We start from the raw sequence: 17491 nt of genomic DNA, 5'->3' as shown, positions 1-17491 counted from the left end.
ATGGACTTTTTTAGATAGATGTCATATGCAGATTGATAAGCATGAATATACCCGGCAAAGGAAAAAAAAGGATAAGCATGGAGAGTGCTTCTTTTCTTCACCTCTATCGATGGGCATCAAAGGAAAAGACGAGGCGCAGAATCAAAATGTTTGTGTGGCCCGAGGGAGGCGGCGCCGTGGCCCCACGGCCGCATCGGGGCCGTTCGGTCAGTTCCGACTCTCCGCGACGGATGGCCAGCGGTGCGCCACGCCACCAGTAAGCGGCGATCGGACATCGCCGTGGACCCAGCCGCCGGGAACGCTCAGCTACCACATGCGCGTCCGCTGTCCATGGCACAGGGCCATTGCTACGCTGGGCCCGTAAGACGGTGACGTGGCAGCGGAAGGGCTTGCACGGGAGACGTACGTGGCCTTGTCTCGCGAAGAGCCGAAGCAGCACAGGAGTAAACGAACAAGTTCTCTGAAACTATAATAAAAATATTAATAAGCGAACGAGTTTCACTAAAAAAATGGTTGAACGAACAAGTGCTACACGGGACGTAAACGATTGCTCCCAAAAATGCGGGGCTAGTACCAATGACACTTGGGTCCCACCAGACATGCAGCCATTTGAGTCTGCCTGGGCCCGCGGGCCAGCCACCGCAGCGGCACGTGCCCGCCGGCGTCGAGAATCCAGAGCGACGTGTTCGTGCAAGGAAAGAACCAACCCCGTCCATTCGAGTAGTAGTGCATGACATGCGGGCTCAACCGAATAACCTAGGCCCACTCGTCAGTGTGGGGGATGGGCCCCGCTCCACCCACCGGGGCCCACCCGGCCCAGGGCATGTTCACCTCCGCCTCGCCTCGCCTGCGAGGAGGGAGGAGGATATCATACGAGAAGCGCAAGCGGACGAGCTGCGGAGGAAGGAATAGAGCAGCTCACGAATTCCCCGTCCCTCCCTCCGTGCGCCCATCCCCGCTCCCGCTCGCCCAGATCCCAAACCACAACCCTAGGCGCCACCTCCGCCCCCGCCCGCCCTACGCCCGCCGGCGACCCCGCCGCCGATGTGATCAGGCCAGGCGCCGCCGTCGTTGACGCTCTAGCACCGGGCTTCTGTTTCCGGAGGCGGAGGCCCCGTACCGCTGCGCAGATCGGGGAGGCGCGCGACATGCCGGGGGACGTCGCGACCTCGCCGGCGACGGCGTCGGGGCCGCCGGCAGCCGCGTCCTCTTCGCACCATCCCGCCACCTCCGCCCGCAGCGCCCTCTCCAACGCCGTCGCGGGCGCCTCCGCCGGTAATTTGTGGCCACAGCTCTCTCCATTTCGGTCTAGTGTGTTGTTCGGCTTGGGGGTGTATTTGCATGTGTGGGAAGTAATTGCTGGATTTGGGGGCTTGTGCGCAGGCGTGATAGCAGCGACCTTCGTGTGCCCGCTCGATGTGATCAAGACGAGGTTCCAGGTGCACGGCTGGCCCAAGCTAGCCCCTGGCACAGCTGGAGGTGAGCATTTCTTCAGATGAACTATTGCAGTTTTTTGCTTCAGTTTACGGTCATAGTGTTAGAACACTACACGAACGGATGAACCTACTTTCGGAACAGAGTTTTGATGCTAGACTTGAATGTATCCACTGGTTAGAGCAGAGTGCCTGCGTGGAGGGGATGTGGTGTAGTATTAGTTTGTGGCTTCTCTTGACAATCCAGAAGTCAGGGAGTTGAGAGAGAATCCTTTTCAGCAATAGAATACACATCTGATTGTAAATGTTATAATGGTTTGAATCGCTTGTTGGATCAGTTATGTCATCCTCGGCCTTCTTACAGGTTTGTGTCTTGCGTAATCGTCACTTATTAGTTATTAGAATTACTTGAATCATATGGGAGGCATCACGTGGTGATCTGAGATTGTGTGACCTATGAAATCTTGCATGTTGAGTGGAAAGGGGTATGCATGATGCATGTATTTGTTCTTGCATGTGAAAAGCATGGAGAACCCGCATGAACAACCAGTTGTACATGTGGCTGCTATATGCTGATAGGTTGCTTTAGTGCTGAATATGTTTATGTTGGTATTCAGTGATTGCCAGGTAAAACAAATGCTTGGTAGATCAATCTAGGCTTAGCTGTCCTACCCCGACCTCCTTTCCAATCTCCCACGATTTCGTTGCGCAATCCTTCAATGTCATCTAGTTTCTTTTTTCTCTCATGAGTCACGAATCTACTGCCAATCTGGTTGTGCTATTGCCCCTTAATAAGTCTTCCCATTAGGGATTAAGGAAGATCTCACTAGCAAATAAGTTTAAATTCCAGCATTCCTTTGATTTTGAACAATACTGAAGAACACAACAATTTCTGCTGTCCTGTAAGCAGTGGACTTCGAAGTCTTTCTGACAAAATGGAATGACATATTCTAGACGCCATCTGCCAAAAAAATATAAGTGGTTTGCTAAAAGGGTAATAGGGAAAGAGTGTAAATAATAGCAATTGAAGAGACCAGGCTGCCATCTGCCCTCTTTAGTAGAATCAGTTTAAAATGTCTCCTCTGAGGGTTTGGATGAGCAGAAGGTTGCGAAGGTGCAGCTAATTACAGGAGAATATCATGAAAGAAGAACGGTGAAGGCTGCATTGTTGGAAAACATCTGGACGCGTAAGAACATGAAAGATGGTCTGTGGGGTGGCTGAGTGGGTGTAACTGATCTCATCTACGTGTTTTTGTGCAATGTATGGAGTTCCTTTGCACCTAGTTACACTGTATGCTCCCATTCCACACCCAATATGTATAGACTATTTTTCTTGGCAGCATGTTCTAAAAATATGTATTGGCTATTTTATATGGGAATAAGTTATCTATGAACCTTAGTTGTGCACAGAACATAGAGCGTAATAACATTTCTAAGCCTGATGTTCCAGGGATTATTAAAGATATGCTGAGCTTACAATTAAATTTTAGGACTTATGCTCATCCACGTGGTGAATGCAAATAAAATAAAATGTTTTTCACTTCAAATACGCTGCGGTGATGCTTTTGGGCATAGCTCTGCCCAATGATACTCCAGGAGAAAGCCGTCAGCAAATCCCATGCATGCGGAGAAAGTGATGTGTGCATGGATGATGTCCATGCTTAATGCTCATTACTATTGACTTTGCATCTAGAATTCTGATTATTAGCACACATCATGTGCATACAAATGTGTGCTGGACTTCCATTGGACTGTTACGTCCTGTCGTACCAACATATTGTTGTTGCTTATATTTTAGGATGGCTTAGAAAGCTGAGATTTATTACATCACATCAGTTCTCTCTTCTATCTTTTTTGACAGGATTCTCTGTTATATATTGACTAGGTAGTGTCATCATTGGGAGCTTAGAACAGATTGCTAGACGGGAAGGCTTTCGGGGATTGTATCGTGGTCTTTCCCCGACTATTCTGGCGCTTTTGCCTAACTGGGCGGTGAGTATTTGCCCCTATTTTTGCTAACAGCAATCACTGTTATGTTTTTCTTCCATGAGTATGATATTTTTACTTTCACACATATGGTAAATTCTGTTGTAGAGCTAACCGTTCCCGTATGGATGGGCAGGTCTACTTTACTGTATACGAGCAGCTTAAAAGCATGCTTGCTTCCAGCGGTTAGTGCTTTAACCTTACAATGGTATTGTTTTGGGATGTTGTAACCTTCCATAGGATCATGTCATATCAGTTCTCAAGTCGTACACATTAATATTGTAGAAGGAAGCCATCAACTCTCTCTAGGGGCAAATGTTATGGCTGCATCATGTGCTGGAGCTGCAACTACAATAGCAACAAATCCACTTTGGGTTGTCAAGACAAGATTTCAGGTATGATATGATTCATGCCTTGTCCTGAGCAGTAGTAGAGATGATAAAACATAACTGTAGTTAGAAATTTCTGTTTCTGAAATACTTCATTCACCAATAAGTACGGATTGTTCAAAATGTCTTGGCAATTTTGTACGTAATTAAATACATCCAGTTTGCAAGGGAACCATCTTTAGCTAACATGCTTTTGAATATATTTAACTTTTCGGGTCTCTTGTATTTAGTGGTCATACCTAGCATTATTCCAAGAAATATTATCCCAGTAGATACCAGGATTCCTGTCAACAACAGCTTTATGTTTTGTTTTGTAGACCCAAGGAGTAAGAGCTGGTGCGATGATCCCATACAAAGGCACGGTTGCTGCATTGACGAGAATAGCACATGAGGAAGGCATCCGTGGACTATACAGGTAACTTTTGACGGAATGATGGATACCTATTGTGGGCAACTTTTAACCATGCTGATGACTCAAGATTTCTATGTTTTGATATGGTTGCTGGTTTTTTTTATTCCAAAAGTGGACTTGTCCCTGCCTTGGCTGGTATCACTCATGTTGCCATTCAGTTCCCTGTATACGAGAAGATAAAAGCTTACCTGGCTGAGCGAGGTATTACTCTCAGCAAATGTTTTTCCACAGAGAAATGTATCTGGATAATCATGGCTGCTAAATTTGTAGAGGCCATATTGGATGGCCTGTCTTGTAGTTCTTCGTATGACATCATCTTGTTTTCACAGATAACACTACCGTTGAAGCATTAAGTTTTGGTGATGTCGCTGTTGCTTCATCTCTGGCAAAACTAGCTGCATCAACCTTAACATATCCTCATGAGGTATTAAGTCAATCCTCTGCAATTATGATCTACCCTACTCTTGTTACTGGTTAAATGAATATACTCTCAATGTTCTTAGCTTGGTTATATATCTCAGACTATTTTCACTCCTGATAATAATTACAGGTTGTTCGATCAAGGTTGCAAGAGCAGGGAGCACACTCCGAGGCGAGATACAGAGGGGTAATAGACTGTGTTAGAAAGGTTTATCATGCAGAGGGTGTAGCTGGGTTCTACCGTGGATGCGCCACAAATCTGTTGCGGACAACTCCTGCTGCAGTTATAACATTCACCAGCTTCGAGATGATTCACAGGTTCCTTCTCAATCTAGGCTCTCCTGAACCTGAACAACATCATCCCCATCCGCTGAAGCATTGACTGTACCATTCCTGTGTCCTATCCCTGCTGTCATCTGACAAGTTGAAATCCAGTAACTATCAAACGACGCCATTTCCCTTGAGGGCTCTCACAACAGAGATTTTGGTATCGCAACAAGTAGCTGTCATTCAAAGCTCAAACCATAGTGTAGGACAGGAATTAGTACTTGTGTATGAATTAGTCTTGATAGCACGCAGTGTGGAGGTATACAGGTTGTGGGGGAATAGTGATATTGGTCGGTGTGTTGTCTGATGATGATGAAAAGAAAAGAATTTTATTGTTGGTACACGAATAATTGCCCTAACCTTTTTTACTTCGGGAGATCTATGATCTTGTACATTATCTTGGAGCACTTTACTGGATTTGGTGCTACATATGATTCTTGAAATTTCGAGCTCGACAAGGACAGAAGGTTTAAACTGGTTGACATATCTGGTGCACATATGGAGTTAGTGTAAAATTTCCCTTTTCACTAACTTAGAAGTATCCAAATGACTAAACAGAAATTGGTGGGTATGTTTTATGTCTTACTCCCTCCATCTCATAATATAAGATCGTTTTGCAAGCTAAAACAGTCTGCAAAATGATCTTTTATTATGGGATGGAGGGAGTGCAATACTTGCTGATATAGTATATTGTTTGGGCACCATCTCAGCAAGTGCGCTCTCCTTTTGCGCTCTGAAAATACAATTGAAATATATATTGACATTTTTGCGGAGATTTAGATCATCTTGCCTGCATCTGTTAATTGTTTTGAAAATCTTTAGAAACTCTGAAGTTAAGTGGAAATGGTACATCTTCATATACGCTGCTGACCATTTAAGTGCACCTTACCTGAGTTTTGATGTTCTGTTTGGGCGTTTTCTGTTCTGGTGGTGGAATAGAGAAAGTGTTTGGTGCATCTTTATCTGAATTTTGCTGTTCTAGAGAATGGGGGGATGGAAAAACAACCTATAAGAATTTGGTAGCACCATCTCTATGATCTAAAATTGTTTCTGTGGGGAATACTTTGTATCATCTTTTTCTTGTGAAATTTCTATAGGGCCGTAGCTGTGGTCATGTGTAGAGGTCCAATTTCTATAGGGCCGTAGCTATTAGCCCTGTTTGAGTTGGTCCACGCATATGGTGGATATTTTTGCGCTCCAGTAGGAAAATGGATCTTTGTTTTTAAAAGCAATTGGATGGACATAACGGTGTTTGGATTGTATGATTTGCTTTAAAGGTAGCTGTAGGATGCGAAAACTATCTTCCTATGTAGAGGATTTTCTCTTCCATTTGCTTCTCAATAACAAGCATGTGAAAGTTGAATATTAATTCTACTACCTTAGAGCCCATGACAGATTGACAGTGTAAAAAAAACTGTCTTATATTAAGTTATATAGAGGGAGTATTTTTTTAGTGAAGCATCCAAAGTCAAAACACACTTTACTGCAAATTGTTGCGGCATGTCTCTTTGAGCATTCCACATGTAGCTCTAGCATTTTTAGAGGATTTTTGTTTGTTAGGTAAATCTCAGTCATAAAGATATCCTTGTTTTTAAGATCAAAGGTACTCTTGTTTTAGTTCTTCCTTGTTCCGTGAGAGAATACCACGCACATGTGCATCGTGCAAAAACAAGTAGGGAGAATTACAATATGCGGAGTATATATAATGAGATAACTCAACCTGAAACCAAAAGCATTACAAGTACATCCTAAGATCACTATCGCTCATACGGCAAGAAGCAGTGCCGACGCGGAGACAAGGAAGAAGGCGAGGAGGAGCGTCTGCACCGGGCCGCCGCCGGTGGTGCCGGAGCAGTAGTTGCCGAACGCGCCGCCCGGGTACTCGTACCGCCGATCGCCTTCGCCGAGCTGCTGCTGCTGCTGCTCGCCGTAGCCGTGGTAGCCGTAGCCGTACCCGTCGCCGCACTCCCTGCGCTCGCGTATGTCGAAGGTTCCTCTGTCGGGCGTGTAGCTGCAGCCGCTGCCGAGCGCCTGCTTGACGGCGAGCAGCGAGGCGCCGTTGGAGAACCTGAAGCCGTCGTGGGCGACCTCCTCCACGCAGCGCAGCGCCATCTCCGTCTCGGCGAGGCAGGCCCCGCCGCAGTACTCGTCCACGCTCTCCCGCCCCACGTGGAACGCCCCCTCCACGCCCAGCCGAAGCTCCTCCGCGCACTCGTTGTACACCTTCAAAGTTTTCGGCCCAGAGGCAGTTTCAAACACCATATATGTATGTCGTCACTTTCACAAACATGTATGTTTAGGGTGGGGCTAGATCTCAGTCTCAGTCAAATGGCACAACATATAAAAAGAAAAAAAATACGGATCTCCACGTAAGATCTCACGAATATAGCATCGACTGTGACTTCGTTAAGTCTCAATCGACTAAGATTTAGCAACCCCGGTATGTTTACGCTTCGACATGACTTACATTGTGGTCGTCAAAGCAGTGGCACGCCCTCTCGAAGATCTCCAGGGCAATTTTGCCTGCAACCATGGAGAAAACAGAAAAGTTGAACTAGTTTTCCCGAGACTGATTTTTTAAAATTTGATGGTGAAAATAAAACAAGAGATAGATATACACTCACTAGAGAAGCAGCCTGGCAGCAGGATGCAGATGGCAACGGCCAGTGCCAAGCAGCCACTGGCGCGACAAGGGTGAGGAGGCATTGCCATTGCCCGCGGAAGGTGTGCTGAGCAGAGCAAATATGTTTTACGCCAGTGCCGTCGTCTCTGATCGTTTACATCTGGGGTGTGGGTTGATTGGCTATATATACGGGGTTAATTTCCTGCCTTGCCCTTCCATTACTCCATCCAAAGGATGGTCAATTGCTCACTCTTTGCTACGTTTGCCCACAAGAAATGCTCATGGCCCAACTTTCTGCAGTGTTTTTGTTTTCGGCGGAGATTTGAAAAGGAATTCTTTTTCTTTTTACAAATATTTGTACTCCTCTAGATGCACTTTCTCAAGGTGTGCACCCACCAACAGTTTCTATTATATTAGTAAAATATTTCACCGGCACTAAAGTTTCATCTCAGCTTTAGATATGCGCCGGAGGAAAAACAAGAGGTGCATGCAGGAACAAGTTTGCGTTTGCTACTCTAACCTGACCTCCTCTCTTTGCAGGACTGCCAACTTTTGCCAATTCTGCCCGCCGGGCAAACCAATCTTTGTCCAAGTGCTGTCTTGCACGATAAGATTTTGTCACTTGTTACGCCAGCTTCTCTATGTGCTGTGTAACTTTTGCCGATTCTGTAGCCAACCACTGCCAATATCCAGAAGCCTACTTGCTCATCTCGTAAAACGTATGCTTTTCATGTGACCAACTTAATCTTCACAAAATAACAAAAATGTATTAAATCACTAAATGGCTCTATCTATTTTTACCGATTTATTTAGTTGATCGCTATAATCATAATCAATGACCCTCTAACAGGGTTTCTTACATGGGAAGAAATTCCCAGTTCCTCTGCCTACTGCAATACCTGTAATTCTGGGAAGGCATAGATACGAAATGATCACACATTATAAACACAGAACAATAAGAACCATGACCCATGGCAATCATAGGACCTTTTGATGCTACACCATGTACATTTTTCGAAACTCGGCCCCTGAGGAAAATCCCTCAAGAGCGAATCATTTCAGAAGAAGCAACTCGGGCGAGAATTTTAGCGCTTTCATGTTTGTTAGTTATGAAGATTCAGGAGCAACTTGTTAACTGAACACACATACCTCACAGTCACATTTGTTTGCATTTACCTTTTTGTCGTACAAAAGAAGCACTAGAAGCGTGCTTAACAGTGACACATGTATTACGGGATTCTCGTCCGTCTTGTAGAATGTTTGATACGCTGTGGAATAAGGTTGTATTTGCCTGCTCCTCTCCAGTGGTCTCTGTTGGCCAGTAGAAAAGTTTTGAATTCCTTATCAAGTATTGGGTCCGAAGCAAAACCATTTGCCTTCATTTCATCATAATACTCTAAAGCTCGTGGTATGCATCCATGTTTAATCAAACCTTGGACCACTGCCATGTAGTGTGCATAACCAGGCCTAATGTCGTACCTTCGCATTTCAGTCCACACCCTCAGAGCATTTCCAGACTCATTCAATTGGATAAACTTATCAATGAGCATGAGAAATGTGTCGCTGTTAGGGCCACAGCCATCTTCTTTCATTTTCTTCAGTAGCTGCAGTGTTTCGTCAATGCCTTCCTGTTTCAGAAATGCATGGTACGTCAAAATGGTTGGAACAATGCCCTTCATTGTCATGTCTTCCATCACCTCTCGTGCTTCCTCAAGCTTGCAACTTTCACAAAGTGGAACTATAATACTGTTGTATGTTTCAACATCGGGTTGGAGACCTTCATCCACAATTTTACTGAGAACATTTCTTGCATCCTTCATGCAATTCTCTCTTGTCAGAACATAAATAAGTTGGTTATAGACACCAATACCAGGAGTCCAACCCCTCTTCTTCATCTCATCGTAAACCCTCAGAGTATCAAAAAGGTTCCCTACCTTTGAGAAACAACAGACCATGAGAGCATAAGACGTACCATCAGGAGTAATGCAGCAATTTGCCATTTCTCGCCAAACTCTCTTTACTTCGGCCACATCGGTGAAGATATTACACCAACCATCAAGTATTATATTGAAACCTTCGGCCGTGAGTGGGAAAAATTTCCTTCTTGAAAGAAGCAACTCTTCGGCATCTTCTATGTTTTTACTTCTGCAAAGAGCACGAAGAAGGGAATAGAATACAGTTTGGTCCACTTCCACTTTAAACCTCTCCATCACATCAAAGGTCTTGACTGCTTTCTTCACTTCATTGGCAGCTGCATACCTGAAATTTCATAAACAAATCCCTACAATGAAAGAAGCATGGGACACAAATAGTAGCAGTAACTAGTTTACTACAATGGCAATGGCTGCTTTTCACTTTGGTCTTCACATTACAAAAGCAAAATACAGTTATGATGTCAAAAGTGATCCGATAATGTAAGAGGAGCCCCATAGCAGCGCTAGTAAATAGATTCAGATGTAGGGAATTATATGTTCCATCCAACACATCAAGTACACTAAAAGCGCGAATATAGGATTTATGACAGCAACAACACCACACTCAATAATCAAGATGCTAAGTTTAGCACTCCTGAAACTTCAAACATCAACACAACAAGTAACTGAACCAAAGTAAATTCAGCCAAGCACTCACACAATACATGTCAATCATCACTCACTATACTATCATCATCACATGGCTAGAAGATTAGAATATCCTATGAAGACGAGTCATAAAACTTCTTATGTCAACAACATTTTTGCAAGCAGGCAATCACTTTTTAGCTCTCAAAATAACTTAAGCACCTATAGCTCAAGCATCCACCCCCCTTCTATGACCACAATACAAGCAATGCACATTGCATAACAAAATATGTCGAATGCCACAAAAGTTATCAGCAGAATGTTGTGTTCACTGTTCACTCCTACAGTCGTACTTTTCCCCTGTTTACCTGAAACCCAACCTAAAGCACTGGATCATTGCAGAAAACTCACCAGTGTGACCATCATCCTTTTCTTGTTCTCAGAATTATGTGTCTACTTCACTAACACGCCAGTGTTTGTATCGGTGCAATGCAATTTTGCTATGATGTACGTATTTTATTGCAAATCTACTGAGATTTCTAGTAAAGTAAGCACCTCCTTTACTCCGTTGCTGGTTATATACCTAGTCCCTTGGCTCACATTCACTGCAATACCACTCCAAGAAACCAAACCAACCCACTCAAAATGGGTTTACAAACATTTTTATTAGGGGAATTTATGTCTTTGTAATAATATGAGTCGCTTACATTTGGCCTGGACCCAGACGTCGATCAGACACCGAATGGCAAATCCTTAAACCGCAATACACCGAGACAAAATCTAAATTTTGCCTACATTATAGAGCCATAGACAACGGAACATAGTTCTACAAGAGCACTATCATAAAGTACTAGTACTATGCTGGCCAAATGCTTGATTACACCTAATAATATCATGAAATGGTGAAAGATTATGTGCATGCGACCTTACCTCTCCATCAAGATGACCATGGCACGGCGGGTCAGCACCCCACGGCGCTGCATCCGCCGCACGGCCGCCCACGCGAGGTCGAACCGCCCAGCCCTCCCCGCCGACCATATGGCCAGGTGCCACGCCTCGGCCGGCAGGGACCCCGCCTCCTCAGCGCCGGACGTGGCGCTGCACTCGTCGCCCCAGCGAAGCGCGAGCGCTGCTGCCTCCGGGTCGCGGCGCAGTTCCCACAGCGCGCGGACGAGTGAGGGAGGGGACGGCGATGGGACAGAAGAGGGGGAAAGAAGGAGGGAGAGGGCGTCCTTCGGGGAAGACGCGACGGAGGAGGCGTGGGAGATGCGACGGAGGAAGGAGGTGAGCTCGCCGTCGTCGTCGGGGGCGGGGGGGATAGGGTGAGCGTACTCGATGTCGCTTTGGTCGGAGGAGGAGCGGCTGACGGAGAGGCTAACGTGGCAGGAGGGAAGGAGGGGGGAACGGTGGGGGAGGAGGAGGTGGCGGCGGAGGGCGGCGGCGAGCTGCGGCGCCATGGGAGAGAGAGAGAGAGGCCAGCGAGCGCTACGGGCGCGCCAACATGGGCCAGCGGCCCAGTAGGACGATCGGCCCGATTTTTGCTGAGTTTTGTGTACTACTCCCCCGTTCCAAAATAGGTACAAAGTTAGTACAAAATTGAGTCGGGCACTAGGCCCAACCGTTCGGCCGGTCGCGTCAGGACCATTGGATTTGAACCGCGTGGGCCATTGGATCTTGCAAAAAAAAGGGTTTGCCCCGCAGCTTCTTCTTCCTCTCGCTGGATTCACATCTCCCGCTCGGTGCACGCATCCTCTCCCCTCCGGTGACTGACCTCGTCGCCGGTCCCCACCCCCGCCGGCCGTCCTCGTCGCCGGTCCCCATCCTCGCCGGCCGCCCTCGTCGCCGGTCCCCACCTGCGCCGTTCGTCCTCGTCGCCGCGTTGACCCATGAAACAGTTGCACCTACGGTTGTAGCTATCAGCAGCGACGGGTGAAGCCCAGGTTGCAGCTCCGCCGCCGCCCCTCGCCGCAGCCCTATCGCCATGGCCACGCCCAACCATTCCTTTCTCTTTCATCATCCACGTGCAGATGTATTTTGCTTCAATCATTGTTCATTTTTGCTACGACCGGTGACAGGAATCACTACAACCATTCATGTCGACAGTCACGACGGCGACCACGATTTGCTTCAACCTTCGTCGGGTTTTGCCGGGAGTAGCAAGACATGACACCGGTTGTAGCTTTTCCCGCTGCCGGTTGCAGCAAAAATCGCAGCGTCGCCGTCGTCACCACAAATTTCGTCGTGGCCGTTGCAGCAAATCACATATCCGATTGTAGCTTTTTCGTTGCAGGTTGTAGCAAAAATGACCGCCGGTGGTAGCTTTTCATGCTTCCGGTTGCAGCAAAAACGCAACACCTTGGTCGCCACCACAAAACTTCGGTGTTGCCATTGCAGCAAATCACATTGTCGGAGGTAGCTTTTTTTGTTGTTGGTTGTAGCAAACGGCAATGGCGGTTGCAACAAAACATGGTCGCCGCATTGATTGTAGCTTGTCGTGTGTGCCAATCGCAGCATTTTCATTACTGGCTGTAGGAAAAACAATTGACCTCAGTGGTAGTAGAAAAAAGTAGACGGTGGTAGACCGCGGTTGCAGCAAAAATTCACCCTCGCCGGTAGTAGAAAAAGTAGAGGGTGGCAGCAAAAATTCATTATCGCCGATTGTAACGCCCCGGACACACCCGCCGGTGGTCTTTACTCCTGGCGAGATCTAGACTGGCCCCACAGATCAATACTAGTCTTTTCTGCGCACTTTGTTCTCATTCGTGCGCACCCGGGAGCAACTTCCCGGCCGGTCACCCATCCTGACACTACTCCAAGCTGAGCACGCTTAACTTTGGAGTTCTGTCCGAATGGGCTCCCGGAAAAGAAGGAATTCCTTATTGATATGAGTAGTCTATCATCCCTAATAAGCCAGGTCATCACATACACCCCCACTCAGAGGAACCGACGTCCTCGTCGGGCCACAGGAACGTTCCCTCTTGGCACATACGTCTGTGCATCCAGTCCGGTACATGTACCATGCCGTGTGCCACGACGGGTCATAAACGTCATGAACAACATGACCACGCACTTGTCCATAAACATCCGTGTAACCGCGAGGGTCGGCTCTGATACCAACTTGTAACGCCCCAAACACACCCGCCGGTGGTCGTTACTCCTGGCGGGATCTAGACTGGCCCCACAGATCAATACTAGTCTTTTCTGCGCACTTTGCCCTCACTCGTGCGCACCCGGGAGCAACTTCCCGGTCGGTCACCCATCCTGACACTACTCCAAGCTGAGCACGCTTAACTTTGGAGTTCTACCGAATGGGCTCCCGAAAAAGAAGGAATTCCTTATTGATATGAGTAGTCTATCATCTCTAATAAGCCAGACCATCATACCGATAGTAGCAAATTGTCTCACCGGGTAGTAGCAAAAATAAACGGCGGTTGCAACATAAACGGTCGTCTCCCCGTCGCGAGGCACGGTATGGCCATTTGGTTGTAGCAAAAAAAATTAGTGGTCGTAGCAAAATTAGATTATGGTTGTAGCAAAAAACATTGTCGTCACTGTCGCGAGAGGCAGAGTGGCCAGTTGGTTGTAGCAAAAATTGTGGCCGGTCGTAGCAAAAACTGACAATGGTTGCAGCACCGTCTGATCGGTTGTTTACCATTGCCGGAGATGGTCATTGTCGGTGTCAAAACTGGCGGATCTCGGGTAGGGGGTCCCGAACTGTGCGTCTAGACCGGATGGTAACAGGAGGCAGGGAACACTTTGTTTTACCCAGGTTCGGGCCCTCTCGATGGAGGTAATACCCTACTCCTGCTTGATTAATATTGATGATATGGGTAGTACAAGAGTAGATCTACCACGAGATCAAGGAGGCTAAACCCTAGAAGCTAGCCTATGGTATGATTGTTGTGTATGGAGTTGACTCCCTACGGACTACAACCCTCCGGTTTATATAGACACTGGATAGGGTTAGGGTTACATAGAGTCGGTTACAATGGTAGGAGATCTTGAATATCTGCATCGCCAAGCTTGCCTTCCACGCCAAGGAAAGTCCCATCCGGACACGGGACGAAGTCTTCAATCTTGTATCTTCACAGTCCAGGAGTCCGGCTGAAGGTATAGTCCGGCTACCCGAACATCCCCTAATCCAGGACTCCCTCAGTAGCCCCCAAACCAGGCTTCAATGACGATGAGTCCGGCGCGCAGATTGTTCGGCATTGCAAGGCGGTTTCCTCTCAAAATCTTGTGTACCTGTAGGAATAATGTCTGATTTTTGTAATGTAGTGCTCCTCGGCTTCCACGCCCAATAATGGTTGTCTTCCACGTGTTCAAACGAATGCGAAAAGCCGGGGTGTTTTTACATCCACACCCCTAGCCGTATAAACGAGCCGCCTATTTAACGGGATGGGGATTTAGGTCCAAACCACATCTTCTCCTTTCCGCGAGTTATCATCAGAGCGCTTCCAGCAAAGGTCCATTCCAACATGACCAGCCGTCGCAGCTCCTTCCCTCGCTCCTCCGGTCCCAAACCCGGGGACTGGGAGAGTTGCACCATCCCGCATAGCGAGTTAGAGTCACTTCAGGCCAAGGGATTTCTCCCTCAGGCACACATGGTCCCGGTCCGAGCTGGTCTCGCCACCTATAATGGCGGAAAACAAGCGGAGAGCACCCCCAATCCTTCTAAAGGAGAGCGGGTGTGCCTCGTCCCCTATCTAATAAGGGGACTGGGATTTCCAATTCACCCATTTCTCCGCGGGCTTCTGGAGTTCTACGGCCTCCAGCTGCACAACCTCACGCCCGCCTCCGTATTGCATATTGCGGGTTTCGTCGCCCTTTGCGAGCTATTTTTAGGCGTTGAGGCTCATTTCGCGCTATGGAAGAGGTTATTCTGCCTGGTGCCCCGTTCTAAAGAGGGGTCTATATACCAAGTGGGCGGAGCCGAAGTATGGCGCATCGCCGGGACCGGATACCTATCCGGAACCCCGAAGAAGACGTCCGAGGACTGGCCTTCGGAATGGTTTTATATAGATGACGTCCCGCTACCGGACCCTATCCGGGTCGGTCTCCCTGAGTTCAACAGTGCTCCATTGAAGAAACGCTTGAGCTGGCGTCCGCGGAGCTCTCAGAGAGAAAGCGACAGAGACGTCCTTTACCTGATGGGCCGGATAAGACTGTTGGCTCATTCCGGACTAATCATGATTGGAGTCATGGCCGCATGCATTATGCGGGGGGTGCAGCCACTTCAATATAGAGGCCACCCCATGTGGGATTTCAACGGGGAGGATGACGCCACCCGTTACGGTCGTAAGGGGCCGGCTTCAGCTGCCGCCCTAGTAAAGATCTTATCCTCTTTGTACAAGGGAGAAAAGGAGGAATTCCTCCGCGTCAACCCGCAGGCCGGATTTACTATGTACGATCCTCCAAGTTGGGTAAGTGAACAACTGCGCTTGCCCGTTTGTTTTGTACTCCCACGGTTAGATATGTAGTCTAACGACTTCAATGCAGGAACTGCGACAGGTAGTAAAGGATATAAACAGCCGCCCTCCACAACCCGAGGACCCAGAACGGTCCCTCGATCCGGACTCCGAAGAGGATCCGGACATATCGGTGGAGCTTATCAACGGGGTGTTCCATCAGCTAAGCAAGGACAATACCTTGGTAGCCATCACGGCTGATTACCCAAGGTTAATCCCGGCCTCCCAGGTGACAAAAACCGGAGTCTCATTCCCTTGAGAGAGATTCCACTCTCACGTATTCCGGTGTTTCTGACGACAACCGCGTTTTGCAGAGGAGATTTCTGAGGCAGGAGGCCGAACCTGCGGCGGCTAGCCAACGAGGGGCCGCAGGGCCCCGGGGGGCAAAAAGGAATGTAGTCCGGTCTGAGATGCCGGCGCAAAGGTATAGCGCACCCTCTGCTTCCCTGGTGTTTATTCTATCTGGGCATATTAACGTTCATGCTATATTCAGAACGAAGAGACCTCGCCGGACTATATCCGGAGAGGTTGCCAATCGCGCCTCCACCAGCCAGGCTCCAACGTCTGGCCAGGAAGCGGAGGCGAGCACAAGGCGCGCACCGGACGCTCCTCTGACAGAGGATGCGGACAGGCTGTCTGCCACAAATTCTGAAGTGGAGAGTGCCATGAACCACAGGCATCGCCGGACAGTTCTACGCGACGCTTGTTTCTCCCAAGAGGCTTTAGATGCCTTTAATTCGGGAGATGCGTACCTCCGTGCCGCTCAAAATGGTTTAGCCAGAGCCACGGAGCAGTATGTAAAAGACATACGGGTAAGAAAATTTTGGTCAATATATATATACCCGTAGCCCCCGAGACTTGAAACAGTTAGAGCAACTGATTTAAGGATCATTGAATATTCAGGTTCTTACAGAGAAGAATACTGTACTGTCCCAGGAGCTGGAAAAGTGCAAGGCCCAACTAGAGGCCGCACTAGCCACAGCAGGGGAGTCCAAAGAGACCCCCTCAGGTAAGATACACTTCGAAAGATTAGTATTGTGCGGTGTGGGTGCAAATCTGACAAATCATGTTGCAGATGGCGCCGGACTCGATCCGGAAAAGCAACAACTCTTACGCCGGCTAAAGGCCGGTGAGAGTACGTTGACAAAGGTGAGGCGAGAGAAGAATGATCTTCAGGATACCAACACCAGGCTGGACGTCGCACTTAAAGATGTTCGTGGCCAGCTGTCGGACTCCACGAAGGAGAATCAGCGGCTTCGACGCGGCATATTTAGTAAGTGCTTGAACGAACTTTGAAAAAAGAGTTCGGCGAGGAAGTCGACTAACAGAGTAATGTCTGTAGGTATGCTCACAGGTCGTCCTGCAGAGGAGATGCCCGGTTCTATGGGTGACCTTCTTCCCGAACTCATGCAACTGCACGAGCGAATTCGGCAGGCGATGCGAGGTGTTGCCCAAGCCTTATGGCCTGCCCACGCCATGCCCGAGGGCCTTGGAGAGCTTGTAGAGAAGCTGAAGGGAGCTCGGCGGCGCTTCTGATTGTGGAAGATATCAGCCTGCGGACAAGGCGCTAGGGAAGCCTGGGCCATGGTGAAAACCTGTTTTACGAAGTCTGACCCAAACCACATGGCCGAGGTCAGACCAGTGGGGCCTAACGGGAAGGAGATCCCTGTGAGCTTAGTATACGGCCAAGTAGAGTTGGCCGCGAAGTATTCCCAGCAGGACTGTAAATTAGACGTCCTGTTAGATGGTATAGAAGAGGAATACAATCAGTCAGAATGACTATGTAATTTTGAATTGACATGTGTAATGCCTTCTAGCCGGATTGTAGATCGTTTGTCGTTGCCGACCTTTTCGCTTCAACCTCGGGACCTG

General features: G+C 48.0%; 3 protein-coding genes across 3 annotated transcripts; 1 reads left to right on the top strand and 2 right to left on the bottom strand.

The window, feature by feature from the left end:
* The first annotated feature begins 845 nt into the window (after window positions 1-845).
* LOC125514219 (nicotinamide adenine dinucleotide transporter 1, chloroplastic-like) lies at window positions 846-5361 on the top strand. The gene is made up of 9 exons (XM_048679511.1): window positions 846-1275; window positions 1384-1479; window positions 3319-3425; window positions 3556-3604; window positions 3705-3814; window positions 4126-4223; window positions 4333-4421; window positions 4550-4644; window positions 4771-5361. Exons 1-9 carry the CDS (start codon window positions 1149-1151, stop codon window positions 5020-5022), a joined length of 1023 nt encoding a protein of 340 aa, XP_048535468.1. The 5' UTR covers window positions 846-1148; the 3' UTR covers window positions 5023-5361.
* Window positions 5362-6649: 1288 nt separating this feature from the next.
* LOC125514228 lies at window positions 6650-8568 on the bottom strand. The gene is made up of 3 exons (XM_048679523.1): window positions 7592-8568; window positions 7435-7490; window positions 6650-7190 (listed from the first exon to the last, which is right to left on the bottom strand). The coding sequence occupies exons 1-3, from the start codon at window positions 7677-7679 to the stop codon at window positions 6732-6734; spliced, it is 603 nt and encodes a 200-aa protein (XP_048535480.1). The 5' UTR covers window positions 7680-8568; the 3' UTR covers window positions 6650-6731.
* A 138-nt stretch (window positions 8569-8706) lies between these two features.
* On the bottom strand, window positions 8707-11682 carry LOC125514210 (pentatricopeptide repeat-containing protein At1g80880, mitochondrial). The gene is made up of 2 exons (XM_048679499.1): window positions 11082-11682; window positions 8707-9849 (listed from the first exon to the last, which is right to left on the bottom strand). Exons 1-2 carry the CDS (start codon window positions 11606-11608, stop codon window positions 8820-8822), a joined length of 1557 nt encoding a protein of 518 aa, XP_048535456.1. The 5' UTR covers window positions 11609-11682; the 3' UTR covers window positions 8707-8819.
* Window positions 11683-17491: the final 5809 nt, after the last annotated feature.

This window comes from Triticum urartu, chromosome 1 (genome assembly GCF_003073215.2).
Source record: "Triticum urartu cultivar G1812 chromosome 1, Tu2.1, whole genome shotgun sequence".
In the NCBI taxonomy this organism is placed as follows: Eukaryota; Viridiplantae; Streptophyta; class Magnoliopsida; order Poales; family Poaceae; genus Triticum; species Triticum urartu.
The sequence above is the reverse complement of the archived record's forward strand: the minus strand, read 5'-3'. Positions and strand labels throughout refer to the sequence as shown.